At 43.6% G+C, this 27975-nt stretch overlaps 1 protein-coding gene across 2 annotated transcripts in view; it reads left to right on the forward strand.

Moving 5' to 3' along the window:
• The window catches only part of LOC138670889 (electroneutral sodium bicarbonate exchanger 1), a 346456-nt gene that overhangs the window by 256809 nt on the left and 61672 nt on the right, over positions 1-27975 (forward strand). For both annotated transcript variants that reach the window (XM_069758639.1, XM_069758640.1), the window contains exons 9-13: positions 6894-6981; positions 7440-7586; positions 9695-9795; positions 16928-17102; positions 17565-17698. In XM_069758639.1, the coding sequence (XP_069614740.1) occupies positions 6894-6981; positions 7440-7586; positions 9695-9795; positions 16928-17102; positions 17565-17698 (645 nt within the window). The remainder of the gene's footprint in view (positions 1-6893; positions 6982-7439; positions 7587-9694; positions 9796-16927; positions 17103-17564; positions 17699-27975) is intronic.

The following is a 27975-nucleotide window of genomic DNA, read 5'->3' on the forward strand; positions in this document are numbered from 1 at the left end:
GGCACACAACAAGATTCTGGTCAGTCACAGTTTTTGTGAGTTACTGCAGGGAATCCCGAGCATGGGCCTGCGCTATTCCGGTGCTCAGGAGTCTGAGCACCCTTTGGTCCCTGCCACGCGCTGCTTCTTCCCGCCAAGTCTGTCTGCTTACGCACTCAAGCTTTTTCTTAGTAGTCACATCCTCTGCTCCGTCATGCAAAGGTCAGTATGGGTCTCTACACTTCTCCCTGGAAAACAGAGGAGACAGCTCCGACAGTTCTGGACCCAGCACAAGAGAGGTACCCCCGTTCCGGATCTTCTTCTTACACTCCCTCTTTTTGCTCGCCATTCCTCATAACAAGCGTTGACATTTCCCTATTCCTTGGACGATCCTTTGCCAAATAAATTGGTCTTGGTTGTATTTGTTAGGAGGTATTCCGGCCGTTGTTCATTCAGTGTGCCGTAAGTCAGATGGAGTAGTCGAATCAGGCTGAGTAGTCGAGTCAGGTTGAATAGGTGAGGGTGGGGACGCGCCTGATCCGAACAGAGCTACTTCAGGAACTTCAGGTGCCTGCCCCTCTTCTGTGACTACTTGTAGTAGTTCTGGGAATTCTTCTTCTTCACAATCAACATCTGCTGGAGGAGGTTCTTCGGGAGCACTCTGCACCTTCTCCACTTGATCAAGATCTCTTGAGAAGCAAGGACGTAGCATGTTCCGATGGGCCACTCGATTAGAGGTATCTTTCTCTCCCTCAGATTGAACATCGAAGACTGGACCTTCAGTACTGATCCTTCGTTTTACTCGATACACAGTTTTTTCCCATTGGTGCTCTAGCTTGTCTCAGACCAACACATGGTCTCTAAAATGAAGAGCTGTCCCTCGCAGAGGAGCTGTCTCTGTATGCTCTAGTTCCCAAAACTTAGTCTGCACAAGTTGGTGTAATGTCTGCAGCCGGTGACGACATTCTCGAACCAAGGTGGCCCCCGCCCGTCTGCGGGTAGTCCTCTTCTGGATCCAATTCTAGCTCAGTAGTCTCTCTTCCTGGTCGTCTGAATTGCAGGGTATGTGGTGTGTACCTGGTGGTGCGATATACTATGTTATTGTATACCCAAACTAATTCAGCTACGAATTGAGGCCAACGGGCCTTTCTGTCTTCCTCTAGCATCCTCAATATCTGAATCAGAGTACAGTTGAACCGTTCACAGGCTCCATTTCATTGAGGGTGGTAGGGCCTCGTCCGGGACTTGCCAAGCAGATATATGCGTTGTAAAGCTTCCATCACTCGCCCCTGGAAACAGGCACCTTGATTGGTGTGGATTCTCTTCGGGCAGCCGTACACTTGAATGAAATTTCGGCAAATGGCTTGTGCCACTGATTCAGCAGTTTTATCCTGAGCTGGAGTCACAACAGTAAATTTGGTGAAGTGGTCAGTCATCACCAGGCAGTGTTGATATCCATGGGAGACTGGACCTATTGTCAGATAATCTATCATTAATACTTCCAGGGGGGAAGAAGTCACAATGGTCCGCGTGGGACCTCAATCTTCAGGAGGTTTAGCTAAGTCACAGCTTCTGCATTTCCGACATTCTTCTTCCACCACCGCTTTTAGTTGAGGGTGGTAGACTAGCTTTTGTAGCCACCGGAAGATCTTCTCTTGACCGAAATGCCTTCGTGACCACCTTATGCAGCAGCGTTTCAGGAATCGCCACTTGCCAGGTAACTCCCAGTTCTTCTTGCAGCTGACTCTTCGGATATAACAGTCCATCTTTGAGGTGGAGCCTTTCCCAGTATCGAAGGATCTGCAGAGTCCGTAGGGACAGTGTGTCTCTTTCTCTCTGACTGGGTAGTTGTTTAAGCTTATCCACTGTCTCATTTGAGCAAATTCTATAACTTCCTGTTGTCGAACCCTCTCATCAGAGTTATCCCAGAATGCCTTCTCGTAAGGCTGTCTGAATCTGTTCCTGCGTAGCCGCCATCATCCTGGTGGAATCACAGAACTCAAGGATTTCTTCAGCGTCTAGTTCTTCATAAAGGATAAGGAGTGAGTGTTCGCTGCCTCCATCTTGTAGGCGATTCTATATTGATACTTCGCCATCTGAGTCACCCAGCGCTTTTCCATGGCCCCTAGCCTTGCGTTTTCCAAGTGAGCCAAACGGTTGTTGTCGGTGCGGACCAGGACTTTGGACCCGGACAAGTACTCCACAAATTTCTCAGTCATGGCCTACATTAATGCCAGCAGCTCCAGCTTAAATGAACTGTAGTTATCAGGATTCTGTTCAGAGTCATGGAGGGACCAGTTCGCGTAGACGATCACTCTCTCTTTTCCACCCTGAATCTGCGATAACACCACTCCGATCCCACTCAGACTTCCGTCGGTGGGGAGTATAAATAGTAGGGAAAAATCTGCGTAGGCCAGCACCGGTGCCTCAGTCAGAACCATCTTCAAAGCTCGAAACACCCCCTCCTGGCGTTCTCCCCACTGAATTGTCTTGTTTTTCGCACCAGATAGCACTCCTTCAGCAGTTCCAGCAGGGTTCACAATGTGGGTGAAGTTCTTTACAAATCGCCGATGGTACCCGGTAAGCCCCAGGAATGCCCGAACATCTTTCACAGTCTTGGGAGTGGACCACTCCTGTACCGCTGCGACCTTTTCACAAGACGGCCTCACCCCTTCAGCTGAGACTGAGAATCAGCCTAGATATTCAGTTTGAGTGCCAAACATATGACACTTCTGAGGCTTCACTTTCAGGCCATCTTTCTGAAGACAACTCAACACCTGTTCCAGCCTTTGCAGATGTTCCTCAAACAGCAGCGTATACAATGATATTGTCCAGATCGATGAGAGTGGCCTCAAATTTAAATCACCTAGACACCTCTGCATGAGTCACTGAAAGGTTCCGGGGGGATATGAATCTCATGCAGTGCAGGCATTCAATTTCCGATAGTCCACACAGAAACGCAGAGTCCCACCTTTTTTTCCGCACCAGCACAATGGGAGCCGCCCATGGACTCTGGCTTTCTTGAATAACACCACTCTTTAGCATGTGTGCAGCATCCCCTTTACCTCTTGCTACATTTGTGGTGGGATCTGTCGATCTCGTTCTCTAATAGAGGCGGCATTTCCAGTGGGAATTTCATGAGTGATTGCCGCAGTGCAGCCGAAATCATAATCATGGTGGGCAAATACGTCCTGATATCGCCCTAGCAGAGCTTCCACCCATTGTTGATGTGAAATTTCCATGAGTTCAGCGTGCATTTTTTCCTACCTCCTGTAGGTGCTGGGGTTCTGTTTCAGTAGATATGTCCACGGATCTACCTGTTTCACTGTTAGTTGAACAGCCTGTGGTGGTAAAAGTTCTTCCGGCATGCCCAGAATTTGTGCCACTTCACTCCTGAGTGGAAGCATGAGGTTACCTTCCCCCAAGTTAACACATCGTACAGGTACAGTTCCATCGTGCACAGCTCGCGCATGAGGAGCCCTGGAGGTTGCTTGGAAGTAGCTGCTCCATGAAAGCTGGCTCTATCTGAATCTCAACTCCCTCCAAGGTAGTGCAAGCTCGGACGGGCAGGGTGAACACAGTTTGGCCCGGTGGCAGAACAAGGTTGGCTGCGGCTGGAACGATCACTTTTCCCATCGTCTTCCCATCACTAGAGGTTTCTTGGGCTTGGGCCATACGAATCAATTGCTGCAACACTCTCCTTTGAGGAGTACGAGGGCTCCACTGTTTCAAGAACACATCCGTTGGCTCGTTGATAAGAAGACTCCCCAGTTCCTTCAATACGTTCATCCCCAGAGTGACAGCATGACAATTAATCTTTATTTTTTATATAAATTGCCTGCATCTCCGCCGGTCAACACTACTCCCTTCCGACCCAGGTCTTTGCCGCAAATGGTGATTTGCATCCAGACCACCCCTTCGACCAAGATGGGAAAATGATTAGCAGCCGCCAATTTTAATATCTGGCCGCATCGTTTTGGGGAAGTGTCGTCTGAGGTATGTCTCAGGCATCGTCGGTCACTGGAGAGCCGGTGTCAACCAAACAGGGAATAGCCCAGCCATCCATTTTAGCCTAAATGAGATGACGCATGGAAACTAGACTTGTGGGACTTCTAATTCTCATTCTTCACTGTTCAGGCTCCGGGCGGCATCCCCCAGCCACGGAGCCTCCTAGTTTAACGGACGGTGTTGGAGGGGTCGCCCCCGTCGTACACAACCATGAGCCAAATGTCCAGTCTCACCACAGTTGTAGCATGTAGGCAGTTCTCTGCAGGACGTCCTCATTTCCCGACGGGGCTCAGGGCCAGTTCTGCCCCTGGACAAGTTGGATGATGCTGTGGGTTTTTTCTTTGGCTCAGACAATTCTTCTCGTATATCCTGGATCTCTTTCCGCAACTCTTCTACCCATGCTGGTTCAGTGACCATGGTCACAGATACCTCCCCGCTCCAGACCTTCTTCGTCAGGACCGTAAACCCCTGCTCCTGTTTGCACGCGCTCACTTGGCTCCCCACTTCTAGAAAGGTCATGCATGGGTTTAACCTGCAAGCGCTCCCGCAAAGCCTGTTTCAGTAGTGCATCTCTCAAGCCCGTCACCAACTGATCTCACAATACTACGTCAGTAGACCCTATGCCTACACTGTCTTCTTGATTGCAGTATCTCCTGTAGCACATTCATGTACTGGGTCACAATCTCCCCTCTCTTTGAACATGGTTAAATAACCGCATACGCGGTTCCCCTACATCCGTGGGGTTTCCATGTGTTTCTTTAAGTATTTGAATCACCTTGTCAAAATTGTCCCGCTCTCGGGGAAGTCTGAGCATAACAGAATTGCTCGCTTCTCCGTCCAGAGCCAACATGGCAACCTCTGCCTCTAACGCCGGGGTCATGGGGTGCATTCTCATCATTCCCCTGACCCGCTCATTCCAGCCCCAAAGCAGAGTGTTGCTTCCAGAAAATTTCGGGAGATTATTTAACATTGCTCCCAGGGATCTGCTGAACATTGGGGCTCCCCATCTGCTTGCTCTGCTGCCTCCATGCTGTTGGACTGCATCCTGCCAACTATGCCGAGTGGGAGCAGGTTGCGGGATGCAGTAACTGGCAGGAGACAGAGCAAGAGTTAACTTAATTTTACTGAAACAGGGGTATACTCCACACATGGAGGAGATAGGATAAACAGGGCTTTAACAGTTGGTATATGGGATGTGGGTAAAGTAAGGAATAGAAATATCAACAGTTCTCAAGGGTTAACTTAGCGATCTGACTGCTTCCAGACTGAAGAGTCGACAGTGGCGCCAACACAGTCCACGTGGGGTGGATCAGGTGTAGTTCTGTGAGTGTCCTTTTGTCGAATCCTGATGGTGGCGGCTTGTCCTCGGCGTCTTTAACGAGTTCCTTGGTCCAGGGTTTGCTGCACAGGGTGCAGTACAGTCCACAACAATAACGGAGCCCAATGTGGCTCGACAGATGTACATTAGGGAATCAGAGCACATTTCATGGTAAGTCACCAGATCCTTCCTGAGTCACTCACAGGCCTGAAGCTCCTGGCACCTTGCTTCGCAGGAGCCAGCGGGCACACGGCAAAATTCTGGTCACAGTCTTTGAGTTACTGCAGGGAGCCTGAGCTAGGGCCTGCGCTATTCTGGTGCTCAAGAGTCAGAGCACTCTCTGGTCCCTGCCACGCGCTGCTTCTTCCCGTCAAGTCTGTCTGCTTACACGCACGCTCAGGCTTTTTCTTAGTAGCCACGCCCCCTGTGGATTCATTTTAGCATTCAGTTGTAAACTATATTGCAAAGTAAAAGAAAATTGGAAATGTAGTATCCCCAAAATAAATTAAATTATTTATGTAAGGCTATGTTCACGCCAGCATTTTTAAATTCCCTTTCGATGTTCTGTTTTGTGGAGCTTGAACTTGATGTAGTTTTATCTTTTTTCAACTGCACGAAGTAACTGATCATTGACTTTCTGGCTTCTGTCTAGTTCCATTTTTTTCAACAAAACAAAAATCACAGCAGGTTTCCAAATTGAAAAATGGAGAACCAGTTCTCAAAGTGCGGGTGTGAACAGAGCTTAAAAAGAACTAAAATAATGGGGTTGTCACAACTCTGTCGTTGCCCTGTTCCCCGGATTACTTCTGATGGTGAAGACGCCAGAGCCATGTACCTTGCCTTAGCTCCTTAGTCCACCCTCAGTCTGTACCCTTTCCACACCCAGGGAAGAGGGGAACTATCACACACTCCAAACCTTGCAACAGTCACAGATAAAGCCATCACACACCTTCTCCAATAACAAACCTCCAACAACCTCCAGCTATGCAGCATAAGCTACTCTGACAATGAGTGCTAGCCAGGGCCTAGATTATATAGTAAATGGGAATGGCTAACAATGTACAGCTGAGCCTTAACACAGGAAATCCTTCAGGAATTCTCAACAATGCAGATTAACCCCTGCACTGCTAAAATAAACTTGCACTGTTTAATGTGAAGGTAAAGTACTTCCAATCAGGAGTAGGAGAAATCAAACACTGCGGTCTTCTGGCTCCTCTCTGTTGCGGTAAACTCGTGACAAGGATGCTTCCATCTTATACATTTCACGTATATACAGGATATACCATAAAAGTACAGTAGATCCAAGTCTAACTAATGGGACCAGCATCTATTTCAGGTGCGGGACCCAATCATGCTTTGTGTTCAGTGGAGAGGTTGTTGGAATTCCCTTATAAATGACTGACAATTCCGACCACGTCTCCACAGACAGCGGCACACATTGGGCCCTCTTCTTTAGAATGATGCATGTAATATACATTTATGGCATAGATATGGATAGGATATAAATGGACAAAATAGGAATACCACTTTAATCTGAAAGATTTGGCAATGTTTGTCATTTTCTTCTGTTTCACCATTTGTCTTTCAGATTTTTATTTATCTTGCTGGGGCCAGTAGGAAAAGCACAACAATACCATGAGATTGGCCGATCAATGGCTACCATAATGACAGATGAGGTATGGTATTCTGTATGTTAACCTAATGTGTCTATATGTGAGGATAACATAGCTTGGGGTGAAGTTTTGGGTAATCTGGCATATGTTGCATAATATTTCTTTCTTTTGATAACGCATTGTTCTATATGATTAGTTTCATTGGTTTTGACAAGAGCCTCTCACCAGGGTCAGTCTTTGCTCTATATTTACCTATTTACTTGATTGGAATTGAGCAAAAAATGCTTTAATTGTTCAGAATCATTATGTAATACTGTGTGTGTGTCCTTAATGCCTCAAAGTGAGTTAAATCATATGGTTGTGGCTACTAAGGAAAGGGCATCATGAATGGCGCAGAGAAGCCTGAGTTATGTATTATAATGAGGTTTTAAAAGCCAAATCTGACCCTGATGGCAGGATTGTATAAAATGTCAACCGGCATCCTTGCCAATTACCGTCATAAACTATTAATGCGTTTAAAGATTTTCCATGATGTTGCTTACAAAGCGAAGGACAGAGGAGACTTGTTAGCTGGGATTGACGAGTTCTTGGATCAAGTAACTGTGCTCCCACCAGGAGAATGGGACCCATCCATCAGAATCGAGCCACCAAAGAACGTTCCTTCTCAAGTGAGTGTCAGCATGACCGGATCTTCATCGTGCTGAAAAACATTTACTGTAACATCCAGAAAGTGCAAACATAATTGGTGTAAAGCATCACTGGTCCTCTATAGATATATCGAGGCTTAATCACCTATAGATCCATAGCTTGAAACTAATTGCCGCCTCATACAGGATAAAAACTGGAAATGACGAGATCTAGAATCCAATTGTAAGCGGTTTATTGGTCAACGCGTTTCAAAGTGTTACATCTTCTTCATCAGGACAAACCACAATATGATATTTGATATTGTGGTTTGTCCTGATCAAGAAGTTGTAAAATTTTGAAACCCGTTGACCAATAAACCGCTTACAGTTGGATTCTAGATCTCGTCATTCTTAAACGGCAGCGCAAATTAACCCATTTGTTTCCAGTTTTTTATCACATGCACAGAGATTATTTCTCCTAAGTGCTATAGAGGAGTTAAAAAGCCTAACGGCCATAGAAACAAAAAATACCTATGTTCATGGTTATCCAGGACTATTTTTTTTACAATGAGCCTAAGATCTAACAGGCAGGTAGTTTCTAACTACCTGCCAGTTGTATCTGGCGCTGTTCTCTACCGGTAGAGGGGGATCACAGACCACTCCTGCCGGCGATAAGCTGCTTCCACTGACATCACGTTGTCAGAGCAGCAGTTTCTCTTCCACTGTGCTCCGTAAATGGGGAGAGACTGCCGTCGTCATGCTGATTGACAGCCGGATCCCCTTTGTCTAACTGAGGATTCGGCTACCAAACAGCATGACGCCAGCAGTCACGCATGCTGGAAGAGGGTGAGCCGGAGCCGCGTAGAAGAGCCAGTTAGTTGCCTCGGTTAGCAATTACCTGCCTGTTAGTTTTTAAGCCCATAGTTAAAAAATCAAAACAAGATAGTCCTAGACAACTCCTTGAAGGTAACATTTCATTAAGCTTCAGTCTGCAATCTTCAGTGCGTCATTCATTTCAGGAGCCCCTGATATGCAATTTTCAGCCAGATCCTAGCTTCAGATTTTTCTGTTGTCGGAGTGTCTCTCCCAGTAATATAGGCTGGATGTGAGGTCTGGATGTATCCACAGTACTACTGTCTTCACTTCCTTTGGTGTGTCAGCACTGCTCTGCCACTTGAATTTCCTCTCCGTGCTTTTCCCCTAGTAGATGGCCTGTTTTCTGTGCCCTCCAAGATACTCTCCCTCTCTCTGCTGCAAATCTTTGTACAACCCCTCTATCTCCCTTCTGCTATCTCTAACACAGAGAGGGAAAGGGGGGTAGAGAGATCCAGCGAGAAGATTTGACAGATTTGTACCAGTTTTGCAAAAGCACTCACCTTGAAAAGGACTTGCAAAAGTCTGAGGCAGCAAAACAGTAGAACAATTGTAATAAAAACTATTTAGAAAGTTGCTTAAAGGGCTTTTCTGGTTTTAATATTTTATCATCCATAGACTGGCAGAGGGTTAAAACAATAAATTGGGCTAATACAGCCCAATAGCGCTCTGCAACTGCCCCAGTGTCTGTTTACAGGCTGCGACAGTCAACTTATGACTACAGTGCACATCACCACTGCAGTCAATCACTGACCTCATCATCTCAGCCAATGTAGATGGCACGAAATGCTGAGCTTATTGATTGGCTGCATCGGTGATGCGTACTGTAGATATGATGTCATAGTCTGTAAAGGAAACTATGGCCGCAATGGAGAGCCGATGATGGTGCAGAAAAAGTTGAGTACCATGTCCATTTATTGCTTTAACCCTCTGGTAGCCTTTGCATGATAAAATGTTAACACTTGAAGCAACCCATAAAATCAAAAATTATGTGCAAGGTGTATTGCCTCAAAAAACAGGAGAATTTGCCCTGGCTACATCTATCCAAGAGAAATCTATGATTTAGCCGGCATCGTTATGCCATATTTTATAGCAATGGGGTTGCTCATCTATCCGTGTAATGAACCGAGGTTGCGTTGCAGTTCTATAAAACCCCTGACCGTTTGCGTATAATTAATCAATGTGCTATTCACACAACGGTAACTGGGTAAGCGGCGATGTGTTCCTCCATCATTGCATCTCACTGTAAAAGGTTTTATTGCATAATCATCCTTCAGGAGAAAAGGAAGATGCCGGGGGTCCCCAATGGAAATGTCTGCCATGTGGATCCTGAGCCGGAGCAAGAGCACAGCGGACCTGAACTTCAGCGCACGGGGAGGTCAGTGAGTGTGGGGTGTAGTATTGTGATCCAGCGGCAGAAGCCCCGCGTACACCCAGGAGAGCAGGGTCACGGGCCGACTCGGCCATACACTGTGTTCTGATTACAAGGGTCTTCTAGAATCAGGATGTACATGGCAGCCAGAATCTGCAGGATAGATGTGATGGGGGCGCAGAGGTGACATTTTTATGAAATGCCGCACACATCTCAATCTGCAAACTCTATGTAACATCAAATATGTGGAAGTTTCAGCATCTTCAATCTGTAAATGAATTTCTTCTTATATCTTTGCATTCTTCATAAAATAGTAATTGCATTGTGCTAATCCTCAGTTATTCCGCTTGTCATAGGGTTATATAACTTATTTGCTCAGTTCTAGGAGTCTTATGTGGCATCATTCCCTATCTACAAGGCAAACGTCAATGCCCAGTTGTCAGTATATTGATTCTTTCCTGGAGGAATAGCAGAGGGATAGCACAATACAAAGTTCTAAGGAAAGGTGATCCAGAATTGTTAATTCTTGGTAATATAATCTTCCCAATGTTGTGGTATGTTCCCACTGTCGGGAAACGCTGTGGGTTGGAAGCTACATACATCCGCAGCGTCCAGATTTTACACCATAGTGGATGGGATTTCATGAAATCCCATGTCCACTATGCGTGCACAGACATCCTCAGATCACCTGTGGAGACGGACATGCGGTGCGTCTTTCCAGACCGCAGCATGTCTATTTATTTTGCAGAGATGTGAGTCTCCCGCAAAATAAATGTCAGCCATGCAGTGGACGGTTCAGTGATCACATGCGTTCAAAAGCCAGCAGCGCTTTGGACAACAGTGGACATGTGCTGCGTCCACTGCGCTGCCAATTACTGACCGTGTGCACCTACCCTAATACTCCATTTCTAAATTAAAGCAGTGCAGCATTACTCATTACCTCTATCGGTACAAACATGATGTAACCTCACTCTGCAATTAATGAATGCATGAATTCCACTATTGTTTATATTATAGAAAAATGAAGTACTTGGTTTACAATTTTGATCAAAAGTGTATAAGCTCATTTACTATGTCACCTTGTCATTGGTAGATTGTAGTGATGAGCAAACGTGATGGGATAAGATGTTATTGGAGCATGCTCATGTGCCAACCGAATGTCTTCGGCGTGCTCGAAAAATATGTTTGAGTCCCCACGGCTGTTTGTTAGGCAATCTCTGCATGTGTTGCGGCTGACGAACAGCTGTGAGACATACAGACGCAGGGACTCAAACATTATTTCAGCACGCCGAAGACACTCGGTTAGCACATGAGCATGCTCCAATAACATCTTATCCACCGTATGTCTTTATCTATAAAGTCAGAATTGAGTCAAGAGGCAAGCAGTTCCCTGATTCTAACCCCGGGGCCGTTATTGCCTATTATTTCTTACATAAAACCACATTGCTTCAAGTAGTAAAGAAAAATTCCTTTAATCCGGCACTACAGTGTGTCCGTAAAGTCATGGTGCACTTTTATAGTTTACATTTTGGCACCCTTTCTCTGGCCCAGCCCAATCATATCTGACCTGTTCATGAGGAGAGATAACAAGAACCAATCAAACCACACAAACTATTTTAAGCTGTTGCTGAGCCTCCAGTCAGATTAACCCCTGATAAACTGAACTCTGATTAATACACTGCCCGGTCTGTGACATCATGCAACCACAAGCTTATGTTATCATTTGGATATGTGTAGGGTAACAATTGGAGCCCACATCGAACTGTACTGAATAGGTATGTGTTAAATATTAATTGAATTATTCTTATTCTCAATTCTGTACTGAGCACATTACAAAAAGCTATTTCTGTATATATAGCTCAGAGTATAAGTCAATACCATATAGAGAGAACACGTGGTGTGTGGGACACATTTATAATCACAGCTCTTAGGCTGCCGTCACACTAGCAGTATTTGGTCAGTATTTTACCTCAGTATTTGTAAGCCAAAACCAGGAACAATTAGAGGAAAGGTATAATAGAAACATATGCTCCACTTCTGCATTTATCACCCACTCCTGGTTTTGGCTTACAAATACTGATATAAAATACTGACCAAATACTGCTAGTGTGACGGCAGCCTTAGGAGGAGGAGGGGGTTGTGACGTGGGGGTCACCTCTTGCCTGCTTCTCCATCATTTTCCATGGACATCAGACAACACAGAAGAAATGAGCAACTGGTAGCCATGATGAATTCTACTCCATGACAGAAAGACGCTTTTTACCATTTCAAGAAAAATGAGGAACAAATGGACAAACTGTTTGTAACTATTTTACCTCTTTTGTGTTTTGCTGCAATGTGTTTTTTCTGTGGACAATTCAATAAACCACTACGTTTTTTATGAAAATATCATGACAGTTTTTTCTTTAAGAGTAACGCAGCTGGTAAAGAGTCCTGATTTAAGTAAATGTGCAAAATAAGCATATTTAACAGTATGAAACTGGGAGAGTTTTTCTTTTATTTGGAGCAGATTTCACATTTCTATCATTATTTGTTGCTTTCCAGTTACTGGGCAAAAGTGCACCATGACTTTATGGACACACTGTATATTGGATAGTAATTATAGTCCATTGCTAGTCTAGAATCTCACAAGACTCAAAACATAAAATTGATTAAAAAAATAGAGACATGTCAGACTTCGATTCAACATGCAAATCACACATTGCCAATTCATGTCAATGAGTCAAGGAAAAAGAAAAAAAAAAACAATCGGGCATGACACGGATGTCATCAGTGTAGCCTCCTAGGGCTGTTTGATTTTTACTGTATAGTACAGTGTTGCCCAGCTCCAGTCCTCACAGCCCCCCTCACGCCAACATATCATGTTCTCTCAATTTCCTTAGTGATGGCATTATAATCAGTGAATTAGATGATCGCAGGTTCTCACTTGTGCAATGAGGGAAGCCTGAAGACATGATCTGTTGGGGGGTGGGGACGTGAGGTTTGGAGTTTGGGAAACACGGATCTAATGGATAGGAGACGTATGGAACCTTTATTTTTTTGCGTACATAAAAAGTGGATGCCACCCCAATGGTAAAAACAGGCACACAACAAACAAACTGATAAAAGCTTGATACAACAACTACATAGAAATGTGCCCTTTCGCCACTCAAAATCTGAAAATCCTAATTTCAATTGACCCCAATATTATATACTCTCTTGGCCTTTTTCACACGTCCTTATTTAAACACCTACATGAAAAATTGGTGCCAGTTTCCTCAGTGTTATGGATCAGTGTGCGATCCGTGTGCCTGTTTGTACCGTCAGTGCTTTGGATCAGTGTGTCATCAGTATATCATCAGTGTAAGGTCCGTTTCCACCATCAGTATGTCATCTGTGTTTGGTCCATTTTTACCATCAGTGTGTCATCAGTGTTTCGTCTGTTTTTACCATCAGTATGTCATCAGTGTTTGGTCCATTTTTTCCATCAGTATGTCATCAGTGTTTAGTTTGTTTTTACCATCTGTATGTCATCAGTGTAAGGACCGTGTGTCCGTTTATACCATCAGTGTGTCATCAGTGTTTGGTCTGTTTATACCATCAGTGTGTCATCAGTGTTTGGTCTGTTTATACCATCAGTGTGTCATCAGTGTTTGGTCTGTTTATACCATCAGTGTGTCATCAGTGTTTGGTCTGTTTTTACCATCAGTGTCTCATCAGTGTTTGGTCTGTTTTTATCATCAGTGTTTGGTCCATTTTTACCATCAGTGTGTCATCAGTGTTTCGTCTGTTTTTACCATCAGTATGTCATCAGTGTTTGGTCTGTTTTTATCATCAGTGTTTGGTCCATTTTTACCATCAGTGTGTCATCAGTGTTTCGTCTGTTTTTACCATCAGTATGTCATCAGTGTTTGGTCCATTTTTTCCATCAGTATGTCATCAGTGTTTAGTTTGTTTTTACCATCTGTATGTCATCAGTGTAAGGACCGTGTGTCCGTTTATACCATCAGTGTTTGGTCTGTTTATACCATCAGTGTGTCATCAGTGTTTGGTCTGTTTATACCATCAGTGTGTCATCAGTGTTTGGTCTGTTTTTACCATCAGTATGTCATCAGTGTTTGGTCTGTTTTTATCATCAGTGTTTGGTCTGTTTTTACCATCAGTGTGTCATCAGTGTTTGGTCTGTTTATACCATCAGTGTGTCATCAGTGTTTGGTCTGTTTATACCATCAGTATGTCATCAGTGTTTGGTCTGTTTTTATGATCAGTGTTTGGTCTGTTTTTATCATCAGTGTTTGGTCTGTTTATACCATCAGTGTGTCATCAGTGTTTGGTCTGTTTATACCATCAGTATGTCATCAGTGTTTGGTCTGTTTTTACCATCAGTGTGTCATCAGTGTTTGGTCCATTTTTTCCATCAGTATGTCATCAGTGTTTAGTTTGTTTTTACCATCTGTATGTCATCAGTGTAAGGACCATGTGTCCGTTTATACCATCAGTGTGTCATCAGTGTTTGGTCTGTTTATACCATCAGTGTGTCATCAGTGTTTGGTCTGTTTATACCATCAGTATGTCATCAGTGTTTGGTCTGTTTTTATCATCAGTGTTTGGTCTGTTTTTACCGTCGGTGTGTCATCAGTGTTTGGTCTGTTTATACCATCAGTGTGTCATCAGTGTTTGGTCTGTTTATACCATCAGTTTGTCATCAGTGTTTGGTCTGTTTATACCATCAGTATGTCATCAGTGTTTGGTCTGTTTTTATCATCAGTGTTTGGTCTGTTTTTACCGTCGGTGTATCATCAGTGTTTGGTCTGTTTATACCATCAGTGTGTCATCAGTGTTTGGTGTGTTTTTACCATCAGTGTCTCATCAGTGTTTGGTCTCTTTTTTTCCATCAGTATGTCATCAGTGTTTAGTTTGTTTTTACCATCAGTATGTCATCAGTGTAAGGACCGTGTGTCCGTTTATACCATCAGTGTGTCATCAGTGTTTGGTCTGTTTTTACCATCAGTGTTTGGTCCATTTTTTCCATCAGTATGTCATCAGTGTTTAGTTTGTTTTTACCATCTGTATGTCATCAGTGTAAGGACCGTGTGTCCGTTTATACCATCAGTGTTTGGTCTGTTTATACCATCAGTGTGTCATCAGTGTTTGGTCTGTTTATACCATCAGTGTGTCATCAGTGTTTGGTCTGTTTTTACCATCAGTATGTCATCAGTGTTTGGTCTGTTTTTATCATCAGTGTTTGGTCTGTTTTTATCATCAGTGTTTGGTCTGTTTTTACCATCAGTGTATCATCAGTGTTTGGTCTGTTTATACCATCAGTGTGTCATCAGTGTTTGGTCTATTTATACCATCAGTATGTCATCAGTGTTTGGTCTGTTTATACCATCAGTATGTCATCAGTGTTTGGTCTGTTTTTACCATCAGTGTGTCATCAGTGTTTGGTCCATTTTTTCCATCAGTATGTCATCAGTGTTTAGTTTGTTTTTACCATCTGTATGTCATCAGTGTAAGGACCGTGTGTCTGTTTATACCATCAGTGTGTCATCAGTGTTTGGTCTGTTTATACCATCAGTGTGTCATCAGTGTTTGGTCTGTTTATACCATCAGTATGTCATCAGTGTTTGGTCTGTTTTTATCATCAGTGTTTGGTCTGTTTTTACCGTCGGTGTATCATCAGTGTTTGGTCTGTTTATACCATCAGTGTGTCATCAGTGTTTGGTCTGTTTTTACCATCAGTGTCTCATCAGTGTTTGGTCTCTTTTTTTCCATCAGAATGTCATTAGTGTTTAGTTTGTTTTTACCATCAGTATGTCATCAGTGTAAGGACCGTGTGTCCGTTTATACCATCAGTGTGTCATCAGTGTTTGGTCTGTTTATACCATCAGTGTGTCATCAGTGTTTGGTCTGTTTATACCATCAGTGTGTCATCAGTGTTTGGTCTGTTTTTACCATCAGTGTCTCATCAGTGTTTGGTCTCTTTTTTTCCATCAGTATGTCATCAGTGTTTAGTTTGTTTTTACCATCAGTATGTCATCGGTGTAAGGACCGTGTGTCCGTTTATACCATCAGTGTGTCATCAGTGTTTGGTCTGTTTATACCATCAGTGTGTCATCAGTGTTTGGTCTGTTTTTACCATCAGTTTGTCATCAGTGTTTGGTCTGTTTTTACCATCAGTTTGTCATCAGTGTTTGGTCTGTTTTTACCATCAGTATGTCATCAGTGTTTGGTCTGTTTTTACCATCAGTGTGTCCTCAGTGATTTTCACAGATGGATAAATAAATAAATTACCAATCTTATCCTTTGCAGTGTTAAATACGGACAGCACACAGACTGTACACTAATGTCATCCATGTGCTGTATGTGTCTTTCACTGATCTATAGACTTATATTGGCCCTTTTCATCCATGATGCTTGAAAAAAAACAAACAAACATACCTCTGTCGGTTTTGCACAATTACACGGACCATGTAAAAATACTGACTTGTGAAGAGCACCATAGATTATAATGGGTATGCATTCTGTCTGTGAAAAAACGGACAGCACATGAATGTGCGACACGGACGTCTGAATGAGGCCTTTAGTGCCTGTCCCATGTTCATCGGTCTAGGACACTGAGGTGTGGGGAATGATCTAGGCCTGATTCATGATCTGGCTCATTGGGCTCACCCACATATGTGCTGCCTACAGATGAGGTTCATTAGTGACTGTGGCTGCGATATCACTGAGACACGTCTGTACATGTGTACTTGTATATTGATATTAGTGATAATGTGTATGTATATATTAGTTACTGTACCTAGAGAGAAGAGATGAGCCATAACTATAGAGAAAAAAGGCAAAAAATCTCTACTTTTTAGTCAGAAAATGTTCCACTTCTAAGAATCTGAGTATATTACCAATGTATTTCTATGATGTATCGTTGCCGTGACTATAAATGCCATACATACATGCAGTACAGTGAGTGCAGGAGGCCTATGTGATGGCCCCCAGTTGCTCTCGGCCCATCATTTGATTAGTAGCATTGTGTATGGCCTCCGCCAGTGACGGGCACGATGACAGGAGGGTTCTTCTCAGATTCCAGCCTTTCCACAGTATAGTTTTGCCCCCGGTGATCTGCCTGGCAGTGAAGCCCCCTCTCTATTATTCATTGCAGGCTATTTGGCGGTCTGGTGGTAGACATAAAAAGGAAAGCTCCTTGGTACTGGAGTGACTACAGGGATGCGCTGAGCTTGCAGTGTGTGGCTTCTTTCCTCTTCCTATACTGTGCTTGCATGTCTCCGGTCATCACATTTGGGGGTTTACTTGGAGAAGCGACAGAAGGTCGAATAGTAAGGAAATTCCATGTGCCTAATTCTGACTAGATCCATCCTCACCTATCTTCATGTTGATTACAAGCCCGCCTAGAAAACCTTGCTCATTAGATCAGCTGTTAAACTGCCATCACTTACCTCTAATCAGGATAATCCCGATCTTTGGCTTTATTTTAAGCACCGAACGGATCTGCGTTCTGTGTAATGACCAATTAATGGCTTTACAGCTTAGCTTTCTCCACAATCTTAATGCTGGTTGTAATATACAGATTAATGAATATTCCCAATTATGTCACTGTGACACTGATACATAACAATCTTAATTTACCAGCGTGGGCAAATCACTTCTAGTAATATATTGCAGCAATTCAATCCCATCTCCCCATCCTCACCGCTGTTTTATGTGTCTTTTACATTAGATTTGTATTGACGTGTTGTCCACCATGTACTCCGAATAAACTGGTGTTTGTGCCCCTACAGAGTGCAATAGAATCCTTGTTTGGTGCTTCTATGACCGGAATCGCCTATTCCTTGTTTGCTGGACAACCCCTCACCATTTTGGGGAGCACAGGACCTGTCTTGGTGTTCGAGAAAATTCTTTTCAAGTTTTGCAAGTAAGAGGAATTTTCTCATGTTTGATATATTAGAGAATTGAAGTCTGATTCTGGAATAAAATCAGATTATGCACAGTTTAGTAAGAACGTAATCGTACACAGAATAAAAAATATGGAGTATTCACCCTCATGTGTCATATATTATGTATTATGTTCCTTTTTCGGTCAGTGTTCTAAGGATTAATGACGTATCGAACACAGCACATAAATTTAAACCATTTGGACCACAAAGTGCTTTCATGTTAATAAGCTACGACTCTATATTTTTGTCTATGTCCTGCATTTGTGGTCTGTGTGGATAGACTGGCAACACGGTGCCCTGTACAAGTAAATGGGCCCCATACTGTACCTCCAATATCACACATGCATATATACTGTGTTCCAAATTATTATACAGATTGGATTTAGGTGTCATAAAGATTTAATTGTTTTGTTTTTCAAATAAACTCATGGATGGTATTGTGTCTCAGGGCTCAATAGATCACTGAAATCAATCTTAAACACATGTGATAATTAGTTTTCCAGGTGATTATAATTAAAGGAAAACTACTTAAAAAATGATGTTCCACATTATTAAGCAGGCCACAGTTTTCAAGTAACGTGGTAAAGAAAAAGTATATCTCTCTGCTGCCGAAAAGCATCAAATAGTGCAATACCTTGGTCAAGGGATGAAAACATTAGATATTTCCTGAAAAATTAAGCGTGATCATCGTACTGTTAAGAGATTTGTGGATGAATCTGAGCACAGACGTGTTCGTGCTGATAAAGGCATAATGAGGAAGGTTTCTGCCTGGCAAGTTCATCGGATTAAGAGAGCAGCTGCTAAAGAGACATTACAAACCAACAAAGAGATATTTGAAGCTGCTGGTGCCTCTGGAGTCCCTCGAACCTCAAGGTGTAGGATCTTTCAAAGGCTTGCTTTGGTTCATAAACCTACTATTCGGTCACCCCTAAACAGTGTTCACAAGCAGAAACGGTTGCAGTGGGCTCAGACATACATGAAGACTAATTTTCAAACAGTCTTGTTTACTTATGAGTGTCGAGCAACCCTGGATGGTCCAGATGGATGGAGTAGTGGATGGTTGGTGGATGGTCACCATGTCCCAATAAAGCTGCGACGTCTGCAAGGAGGTGGAGGAGTCATGTTTTGGGCCGGAATCATGGGGAAACAGCTGGTAGGGCCCTTTAAGTTTCCTGAAGGTGTGAAAATGACCTCTGCAAAGTATATAGAGTTTCTGACTGACCACTTTCTTCCATGGTATAAAAAGCAGAAACGTGCCTTCAGGAGCAAAATCATCTTCATGCATGACAATGCCCCATCTCATGCTGCAATGAATACCTCCAAGTCATTGGCTGCTATGGGCATAAGAGGAGATAAACTCATGGTGTAGCCACCACCTTCCCCTGACCTCAACCCTATAGAGAACCTTTGGAGTATCATCCAGCACAAGATCTAAGAGGGTGGGAGTGAGTTCACATCAAAACAGCAGCTCTGGAAGGCTATTCTGACTTCATGCAAAGAAATACCAGCAGAAACTCTCCAAAACCTCACAAGTTCAATGGATGCAAGAATTGTGAAGGTGATATCAAAGAAGGGGTCCTATGTTAACATGTAACTTGGCTTTTAGGATGTTTTGGAGTTAAATAGCATTTTTGTTCAGTGAATATGACCTCCTAATGCTGCAAATTCCACAAATGAGCATTTTCAGTTCTTTAAAACATATCAAATGTATAGAAATTCTACTGTGCCTAATAATTTTGAACAGTGCATTTTGAGTTTTTATTCATTTTGGAGATTATACTGTTATCATTGGGAAGTTTCTTCAATAAAATTTGTATCTAACGGGTGATGACTTTTATTAGATTGACTGTCATTTGCACCGACCATTTAGGAAAGTCCGAGAAAAATGTAATTTGCATAATAATTTGGAACATGGTGTAAAGATATTTTTGCTTGAATTCATAAGATAGCTGTGATAAAACAAAATTCCAGCTTGTTCCTTCAAATGTTATATTATGCAGACATTCTTCTACGGAAACATTGCTTCTTTTGGAGAATTTGGTGCCACATGGAGGCACCGTAGAAAAGCACCTTCGGCTGCATGGAACCATTTGATATAAAAAATTAAATATAAAAAAAGAAAATGAAAACCAATTAACCCCTTTACCCCCAAGGGTGGTTTGCACGTTAATGACCGGGCCAATTTTTACAATTCTGACCACTGTCCATTTGTGAGGTTATAACTCTGGAACGCTTCAACGGATCCCAGTGATTCTGACATTGTTTTCTCGTGACATATTGTACTTCATGACAATGGTAAAATTTCTTTGAGATTACCTGCGTTTATTTGTGAAAAAAACGGAAATATGGCGAAAATTTTGAAAATTTCGCAATTTTCCAACTTTGAATTTTTATGCAATTAAATCACAGAGATATGTCACACAAAATACTTAATAAGTAACATTTCCCACATGTCTACTTTACATCAGCACAATTTTGGAACCAAAATTTTTTTTGTTAGGGAGTTATAAGGGTTAAAAGTTGACCAGCAATTTCTCATTTCTACAACACCATTTTATTTTAGGGACCACATCTCATTTGAAGTCATTTTGAGGGGTCTATATGATAGAAAATACCCAAGTGTGACACCATTCTAAAAACTACACCCCTCAAGGTGCTCAAAACCATATTCAAGAAGTTTATTAACCCTTCTGGTGCTTCACAGGAATTTTTTGAATGTTTAAAAAAAAATGAACATTTAACTTTTTTTCACAAAAAATTTAATTCAGCTCCAATTTGTTTAATTTTACCAAGGGTAACAGGACAAAATAGACCCCAAACATTGTTGTACAATTTGTCCTGAGCACGACAATACCCCACATGTGGGGGTAAACCACTGTTTGGGCGGATGGGAGAGCTCGGAAGGGAAGGAGCGCCGTTTGACTTTTCAATGCAAAATTGACAGGAATTGAGATGGGACGCCATGTTGCGTTTGGAGAGCCACTGATGTGCCTAAACATTGAAACCCCCCACAAGTGACACCATTTTGGAAAGTAGACCCCCTAAGGAACTTATCTAGATATGTGGTGAGCACTTTGACCCACCAAGTGCTTCACAGAAGTTTATAATGCAGAGCCGTAAAAATAAAACAAAAAATTTTTCCCACAAAAATTATTTTTTTAGCCCCCAGTTTTGTATTTTCCCGAGGGTAACAGGAGAAAGTGGACCCCAAAATTTGTGGCCCAATTTGTCCTGAGTGCGATGATACACCATATTTGGGGGGAACCACCGTTTGGGCGCATGGGAGGGCTCGGAAGGGAAGGAGTGCCATTTGGAATGCAGACTTAGATGGAATGGTCTGCAGGCGTCACATTGCGTTTGCAGAACCCCTAATGTACCTAAACAGTAGAAATCCCCCACAAGTGACCCCATATTGGAAACTAGACCCCATGGAACTTATCTAGATGTGTTGTGAGAACTTTGAACCCCCAAGTGTTTCACTACAGTTTATAACGCAGAGCCGTGAAAATAAAAAATCCTTTTTTTTCCCACAAAAATTATTTTTTAGCCCCCAGTTTTGTATTTTCCCAAGGGTAACAGGAGAAATTGGACCCCAAAAGTTGTTGTCCTATTTGTCCTGAGTACGCTGATACCCCATATGTTGGGGTAAACCCCTGTTTGGGCACACGGGAGAGCTCGGAAGGGAAGGAGCACTGTTTTACTTTTTCAACGCAGAATTGGCTGGAATTGAGATCGGACGCCATGTCGCGTTTGGAGAGCCCCTGATGTGCCTAAACAGTGGAAACCCCCCAATTATAACTGAAACCCTAATCCAAACACACCCCTAACCCTAATCCCAACAGTAACCCTAACAACACCTCTAATCCTGACACACACCTAACCCTAATCCCAACCCTATTCCCAACTGTAAATGTAATCTAAACCCTAACCGTAACTTTAGCCCCAACCCTAACTGTAGCCTTAACCCTAGCCCCAACCCAAACTGTAGCCCTAACCCTAGCCCTAACCATAGCCCTAACCCTAACTTTAGCCCCAATCCTAACTGTAGCCTTAACCCTAGCCTTAACCCTAGCCCTAACCATAGCCCTAGCCCTAACCCTAGCCCTAACCCTAACCCTAGCCCTAACCCTAGCCCTAGCCCTAACCCTAATGGAAAAATGGAAATAAATACATTTTTTTAATTTTTCCCTAACTAAGGGGGTTATGAAGGGGGGTTTGATTTACTTTTATAGCGGGTTTTTTAGCGGATTTTTATGATTGGCAGCCGTCACACACTGAAAGACGCTTTTTATTGCAAAAAATATTTTTTGCGTTACCACATTTTGAGAGCTATAATTTTTCCATATTTTGGTTCAGAGTCATGTGAGGTCTTGTTTTTTGCGGGACGAGTTGACGTTTTTATTGGTAACATTTTCGGGCACGTTACATTTTTTGATCGCTTTTTATTCCGATTTTTGCGAGGCAGAATGACCAAAAACCAGCTATTCATGAATTTCTTTTGGGGGAGGCGTTTATACCGTTCCGCGTTTGGTAAAATTGATAAAGCAGTTTTATTCTTCGGGTCAGTACGATTACAGCGACACCTCATTTATATCATTTTTTTATGTTTTGGCGCTTTTATACGATAAAAACTATTTTATAGAAAAAATAATTATTTTTGCATCGCTTTATTCTCAGGACTATAACTTTTTTTTTTTTTTTGCTGATGATGCTGTATGGCGGCTCGTTTTTTGCGGGACAAGATGACGCTTTCAGCGGTATCATGGTTATTTATACCTGTCTTTTTGATCGCGTGTTATTCCACTTTTTGTTCGGCGGTATGATAATAAAGCGTTGTTTTTTGCCTCGTTTTTTTTTTTTTTTTTTCTTACGGTGTTTACTGAAGGGGTTAACTAGTGGGCCAGTTTTATAGGTCGGGTCGTTACGGACGCGGCGATACTAAATATGTGTACTTTTATTGTTTTTTTTTTATTTAGATAAAGAAATGTATTTAGGGGAATAATATATATTTTTTTTTTTTCATTATTTAGGAATATTTTTTTTTATTTCTTTTTACACATTTTGAAAAATTTTTTTTTACTTTTTTACATTGTCCCGGGGGGGACATCACAGATCAGTGATCTGACAGTGTGCACAGCACTCTGTCAGATCACTGATCTGACATGCAGCGCTGCAGCCTTCACAGTGCCTGCTCTGAGCAGGCTCTGTGAAGCCACCTCCCTCCCTGCAGGACCCGGATCCGCGGCCATCTTGGATCCGGGGCTGGAGGAAGCAGGGAGGGAGGTGAGACCCTCGCAGCAACGCGATCACATCGCGTTGCTGCGGGGGGCTCAGGGAAGCCCGCAGGGAGCCCCCTCCCTGCGGGAAGCGTCCCTATACCGCCGGCACATCGCGATCATCTTTGATCGCGGTGTGCCGGGGGTTAATGTGCCGGGAGCGGTCCGTGACCGCTCCTGGCACATAGTGCCGGATGTCAGCTGCGATAAACAGCTGACACCCGTGAGCGCCGCCGATCGCGCTGGACGTTCTGTCCCGTCCGTGGTCATGGGGGCCCACCCCACCTCGACGGGATAGTACATCCTATGTCAGAAAGGGGTTAAAGGCCATCTGTCAGTACGATTAACCCTCCTAAGCTGTCTAAATGGGCATGCAGGTCATAGGAAGATGAATAAAATGAAACCTTGATATCTGAGATCCGATTTCTTATTCCAGAGAAATCCACATTTTTATTAATATGTAAATAAGCTGTTATCTATGGGCCGGACACTGATTCCCTGAGAATCTGCCTCCAGAGCTTATGATAAATGAAAGGAGGCGTTAACATTGTGAGACATGTAGAGCAGGAGAGAAGACTGTCAGTCATTTTCATTTAGAATAATCCCTGGAGGCTGATGCTCATGCAGATCAATGTCTGGCCCATAGATCAATATAGGCAGCTTAGGAGGGTTGATCCTACTAAACAGATTCCCTTTAAATCTTTGTGTTTCTTCATAAGAAATTTAAGGTGTAGAAAGGTACTGTAAGGCCCTCAACAATTGCTTTATGAATGCTCCATATAAAAATAAATCTATGGAACATATACTGTAGGAAGTCAGAAAACTTTGTATGGAGCAGGCTTACTCCATACACATTGGGAGTCAAATGTAATATCAAGATGGGCTTCCGCTGCAACAGGTGGGATTGAATTACCGGTACATGCCATAGTCATACCCCTCGCAAACCTATATTGGGGGCATGATGGATTGTTATGGCAGCCAGGAGTTTAAGAAAAAAAAAAACCTTAGGTCTGCCATCCAGAGGATACGTCCAGCTTTTTTATCAATAAATGCTTTGAAGGGCTACCTTCCATTCTTCCTATTCGTCCACACCACTGTATACCCCCCCCCCCCCCTCTTTAATCAGAGGATAACACTGACTGGATATCATATTACAATACAGACATTTTGCTAAATATTATACCATAACTCACAGTTCAAAGTCCCCTAGAGGTGAGTAAAATAGTAAAAAAAAAAAAGTATGCATAAAAATATAAACAACATAAAAGCTATATAACTGGTAAAACTTTGGCAGTGATGGTGTGAACTATTAAAATTACCGTATTTATCGTGCATGGTGGAGCACGGACCACAGAATGGTCTCAATAATGATTACAACTCAACCTGCCAAAAAAAAAAAACAAACCTCAATGGAAAAATAGAAAAGTCTTGGCTCTCAGCCACAAAACAAGTTTTGTTGCCTTGAAATACATTTTACAAATTGTTGAATGGCAAATAAACCCTAACTAATGATTCTGAGATTTGATAAAACATAACTTTTAATGATTAAATTATAATAATCGTAATAGTGGTTATTTAAAATTACAGAGTGCACGTAAACTTATGATGTCCTAACTTAATATATTAGTCATATGAAGTGATCATATCTCCTCTTCATGCAGTGTAACTGTTGATACATGACCGCGTATCGCCAAAACTGGGTCTTCTCCGTACCCAATCTTCCTAACCCCCCATACCCAGGAACCATTCTCCCCTCCTCTTGCTAAACATTAAAATTAAGACACAACACGTAAATTTCTTTGGATAATTTGGCCACAGCGGCCATTTTATTAAAACAAACAATAACATGAATAACAACATGTATACCATATGTAAAAACCTTGAGGGGAGGGTTCTTGGGGCTAAGAAATCTGGCTCAAAAATAGGCATAAAGCCACCACCAAACCTGAAAAACCAAACACTTCTTTACCCTCAGCCGTAACCACCAGCTCAAGGGCACCTTGTAACCCATTTCGGGCAAACCAAACCCCAAAGCTCCCAAGGTAAACTCCCCGTCCAGAGCCCGTAAACAAAAGCCAGATCAACCCCATAAAACGTCATCACCAACTCCAAGAACCCCACCCCCCGCCACACACGAACAGCCCTGACCACCTCAGGCTCGTGAGTGCCCCACCACCACCAAAGCTCTTTACACTCCTTCCTGTAGACCGAGCGCCCATAAGTCCATGCCAACATCATTAAGGTGCACTCCATCATCCCTCCAATAATTGCCAACCCCAGCCTCCAGCTCCAAATGTCTCACGGCCGTACCCCCGTTCCGAGACACAAAACTCGCCACCGCCCTATTCAGCTTCACCCGGGCTCTATTAATCCCTTTATGGGAACGTGCATTCCGCCACTTCCGCCGTGGCACAATGTCCGACCAAACCGTCACAACACCCGGGAAAGATACCCACAACCTTAGGAAATCGAAACGGATGTCTCAAATCAATTCCCTCACTGGCCTCATTCCCAAATTATTTCCTCCAAGATGAACCACCAAAATGTCCGGGGGGCGATCAAGTCTGGCGGCATTGGCAACTTCCGCCAACAACCTCCCTTATAACATACGCCGAAAGCCCAACCATCTAATAACCACAGAATCCCGTACAAAGCCTAATTGCCTACCATTTGGCCTAGCGTCCGCCCGAAGCGCACCCCAGTGACCAAATGAATGTCCGACAATCCAGGCCAGGAGGGAGGTTCGACCTGAAAAAACATAACAACGATTAACACCATAACATAACTCGCCACCATTACCCCCAGACTTAATGCCTAACATAAGACAGATAACGATTCGAACTCCATCTGCCTATTCTCTTGATCACATCCGCGCCCAAGCCCAGATCATCAGCCTCGGACGCAGCACCAATTCGAAACGGGTGCGACCCGAAATTCCTCGGGTCAACACGCAGCAATCCCAAACCCCTCTTCAATAGCGCCGTAAATTGGAAGCGCGACAAGAATTTCCCGTTCTGGTGTCGTAACAAAGGGCCTGCCCTCAGTGGCTACAGACCCCAGTAAGACTCCAAACAGTGCTGCGGGCACATCCCGCTACCGCCAACTCTTCCCAGCACCACTCGCCTACCCCTACCGAGCTGATCAGTCTTAGAACGCCTGATCCAAAAAACAATACCCTCTGCCCAAAAATCAACATCTTCCGCTAACAGACCACCCGCCTTATCTTTATTCGGGGACACCAGCTCCCCCAAGCGCAAAGCCCTAAAGAACGCTAAAGAAAAAGCTAACCGAAGCAATAAGACCTCAAACTGAGAACTACAAATACCGCCCAAAGCCTCCCCGAGCCGTTCCAGCATCCCAAAAGAAATCGGCCTGCGCTTATCAAAAGACACATTGCCTTTCCTGAAACCCTTCAAAGCCTTATCAAAAAATCTTTTGTCACACCAGCTGAACCTTGCAAACGAAAACCAAAGGCCAGACCCGCAATAACTTTATTTAACCTCGACACGGACCATCCCCATTTGGCCGCCTTACCCATCAATGCCAGCAAAGCCATAGTCCTATCGCCGTCAGACTCAACTGGGCCGCATTGGACCAACCAACCTTCCCACATCTCCCATGCAGCTTCATAATCCAAATTTTTGGTAAGCCCGTTTCGTCGCCACTCTTACGGTCACACTCCGACGCTCCATTTGCCTCCGCAGTAGGCCCCATAACCGGCTCCCCCCGCTGCGTCCGTATAAATTTCACAATCAAAGGCATTCAAATCCTCCTCAAATCCTCCTGCTGAATCAATGCCCTGCCATTATAATTCTCCAGGAAACGCTGCCAAACCAACAGATCATCCCTGTGCTCCCTGCTCAAGCGTATGAAATGATGAGCTGCACGGACTCCCGCCGTAGCCCTGGACAACCTTCGGCAAAAAATCCGGCCCATAGGCATGATACGGCACGCAAAATTCAGGCGACCTAGCAACGACTGCAACCCCTTCAACGTCACTTTCCTCAATTTTCCGATTCTGGACACCTCCTGCTTCAGCAACAACAATTTGTCATCAGGCAACCTGCATTCCATTTTTCTAGAATCGATAAGAATCCCGAGAAAACTTAAAACCGTACAGGGGCCCTCTGTTTTCTCCTGCGCCAAAGGGACCCCGAAATGCCCGGCCACCCATTCCATGGTGGCCAATAAATTTCCGCACACCGCAGAGTCCGGGGGACCCACAAACAAAAAATCATCCAAGTAATGAATGACCGAAGGAACATCAGAAATGTCTCTAACAACCCATTCCAGAAAAGTACTGAAAGTTTCAAACAACGAACAAGAAATCGAACAGCCCATCGGCAAACACCTGTCCAAATAAAAACCTCCTTTCCAAAAACAACCTAGTAACGGAATGCTCTCCGGATGCACCGGCAGAAGCCGAAAGGCAGACTCGATGTCTGTCTTTGCCATCAAGGCCCCCGCTCCGTACATACGAACGCACTGCACTGCCGCGTCGAACGACGTGTATACAACCGAGCATAATTCCTCCGCAATGCCATCGTTAACCGAACAACCTTTCGGGTACGACAGATGCTGAATTAAACAAAACTTATTCGGCTCCTTCTTGGGCACCACCCCCAATGGAGAAACAATCACCCCTTCCATAGGCAGCAAACTAAACGGGCCCGCCATTCTCCCTAACTCCACCTCTTTTGCTAACTTAATCGAAACAACATCCGCATGCAAACTTGCTGACCTCAGATTTTTTGTAGAAAAGGGGACCACATGATTCGGGCGAGGAATCCTAAAACCTTCAGCAAAACCGTCCCTAATAACCACCGCCTTCAACCGGTCTGGATATCTACTTAGATAAGGGGCCATCTTTTGAAGCCTCACCGGCGTCACCCCCATGACCGATACCCACCGCTGGCTTGCCCCTTGCTTTTTTGAAACATTTTGAAGCCCCGTGTGAGGCTCCGCTACAATGGGAGCAT

The sequence above is a fragment of the Ranitomeya imitator genome, chromosome 3 (genome assembly GCF_032444005.1).
Source record: "Ranitomeya imitator isolate aRanImi1 chromosome 3, aRanImi1.pri, whole genome shotgun sequence".
NCBI classification, from domain to species: domain Eukaryota; kingdom Metazoa; phylum Chordata; class Amphibia; order Anura; family Dendrobatidae; genus Ranitomeya; species Ranitomeya imitator.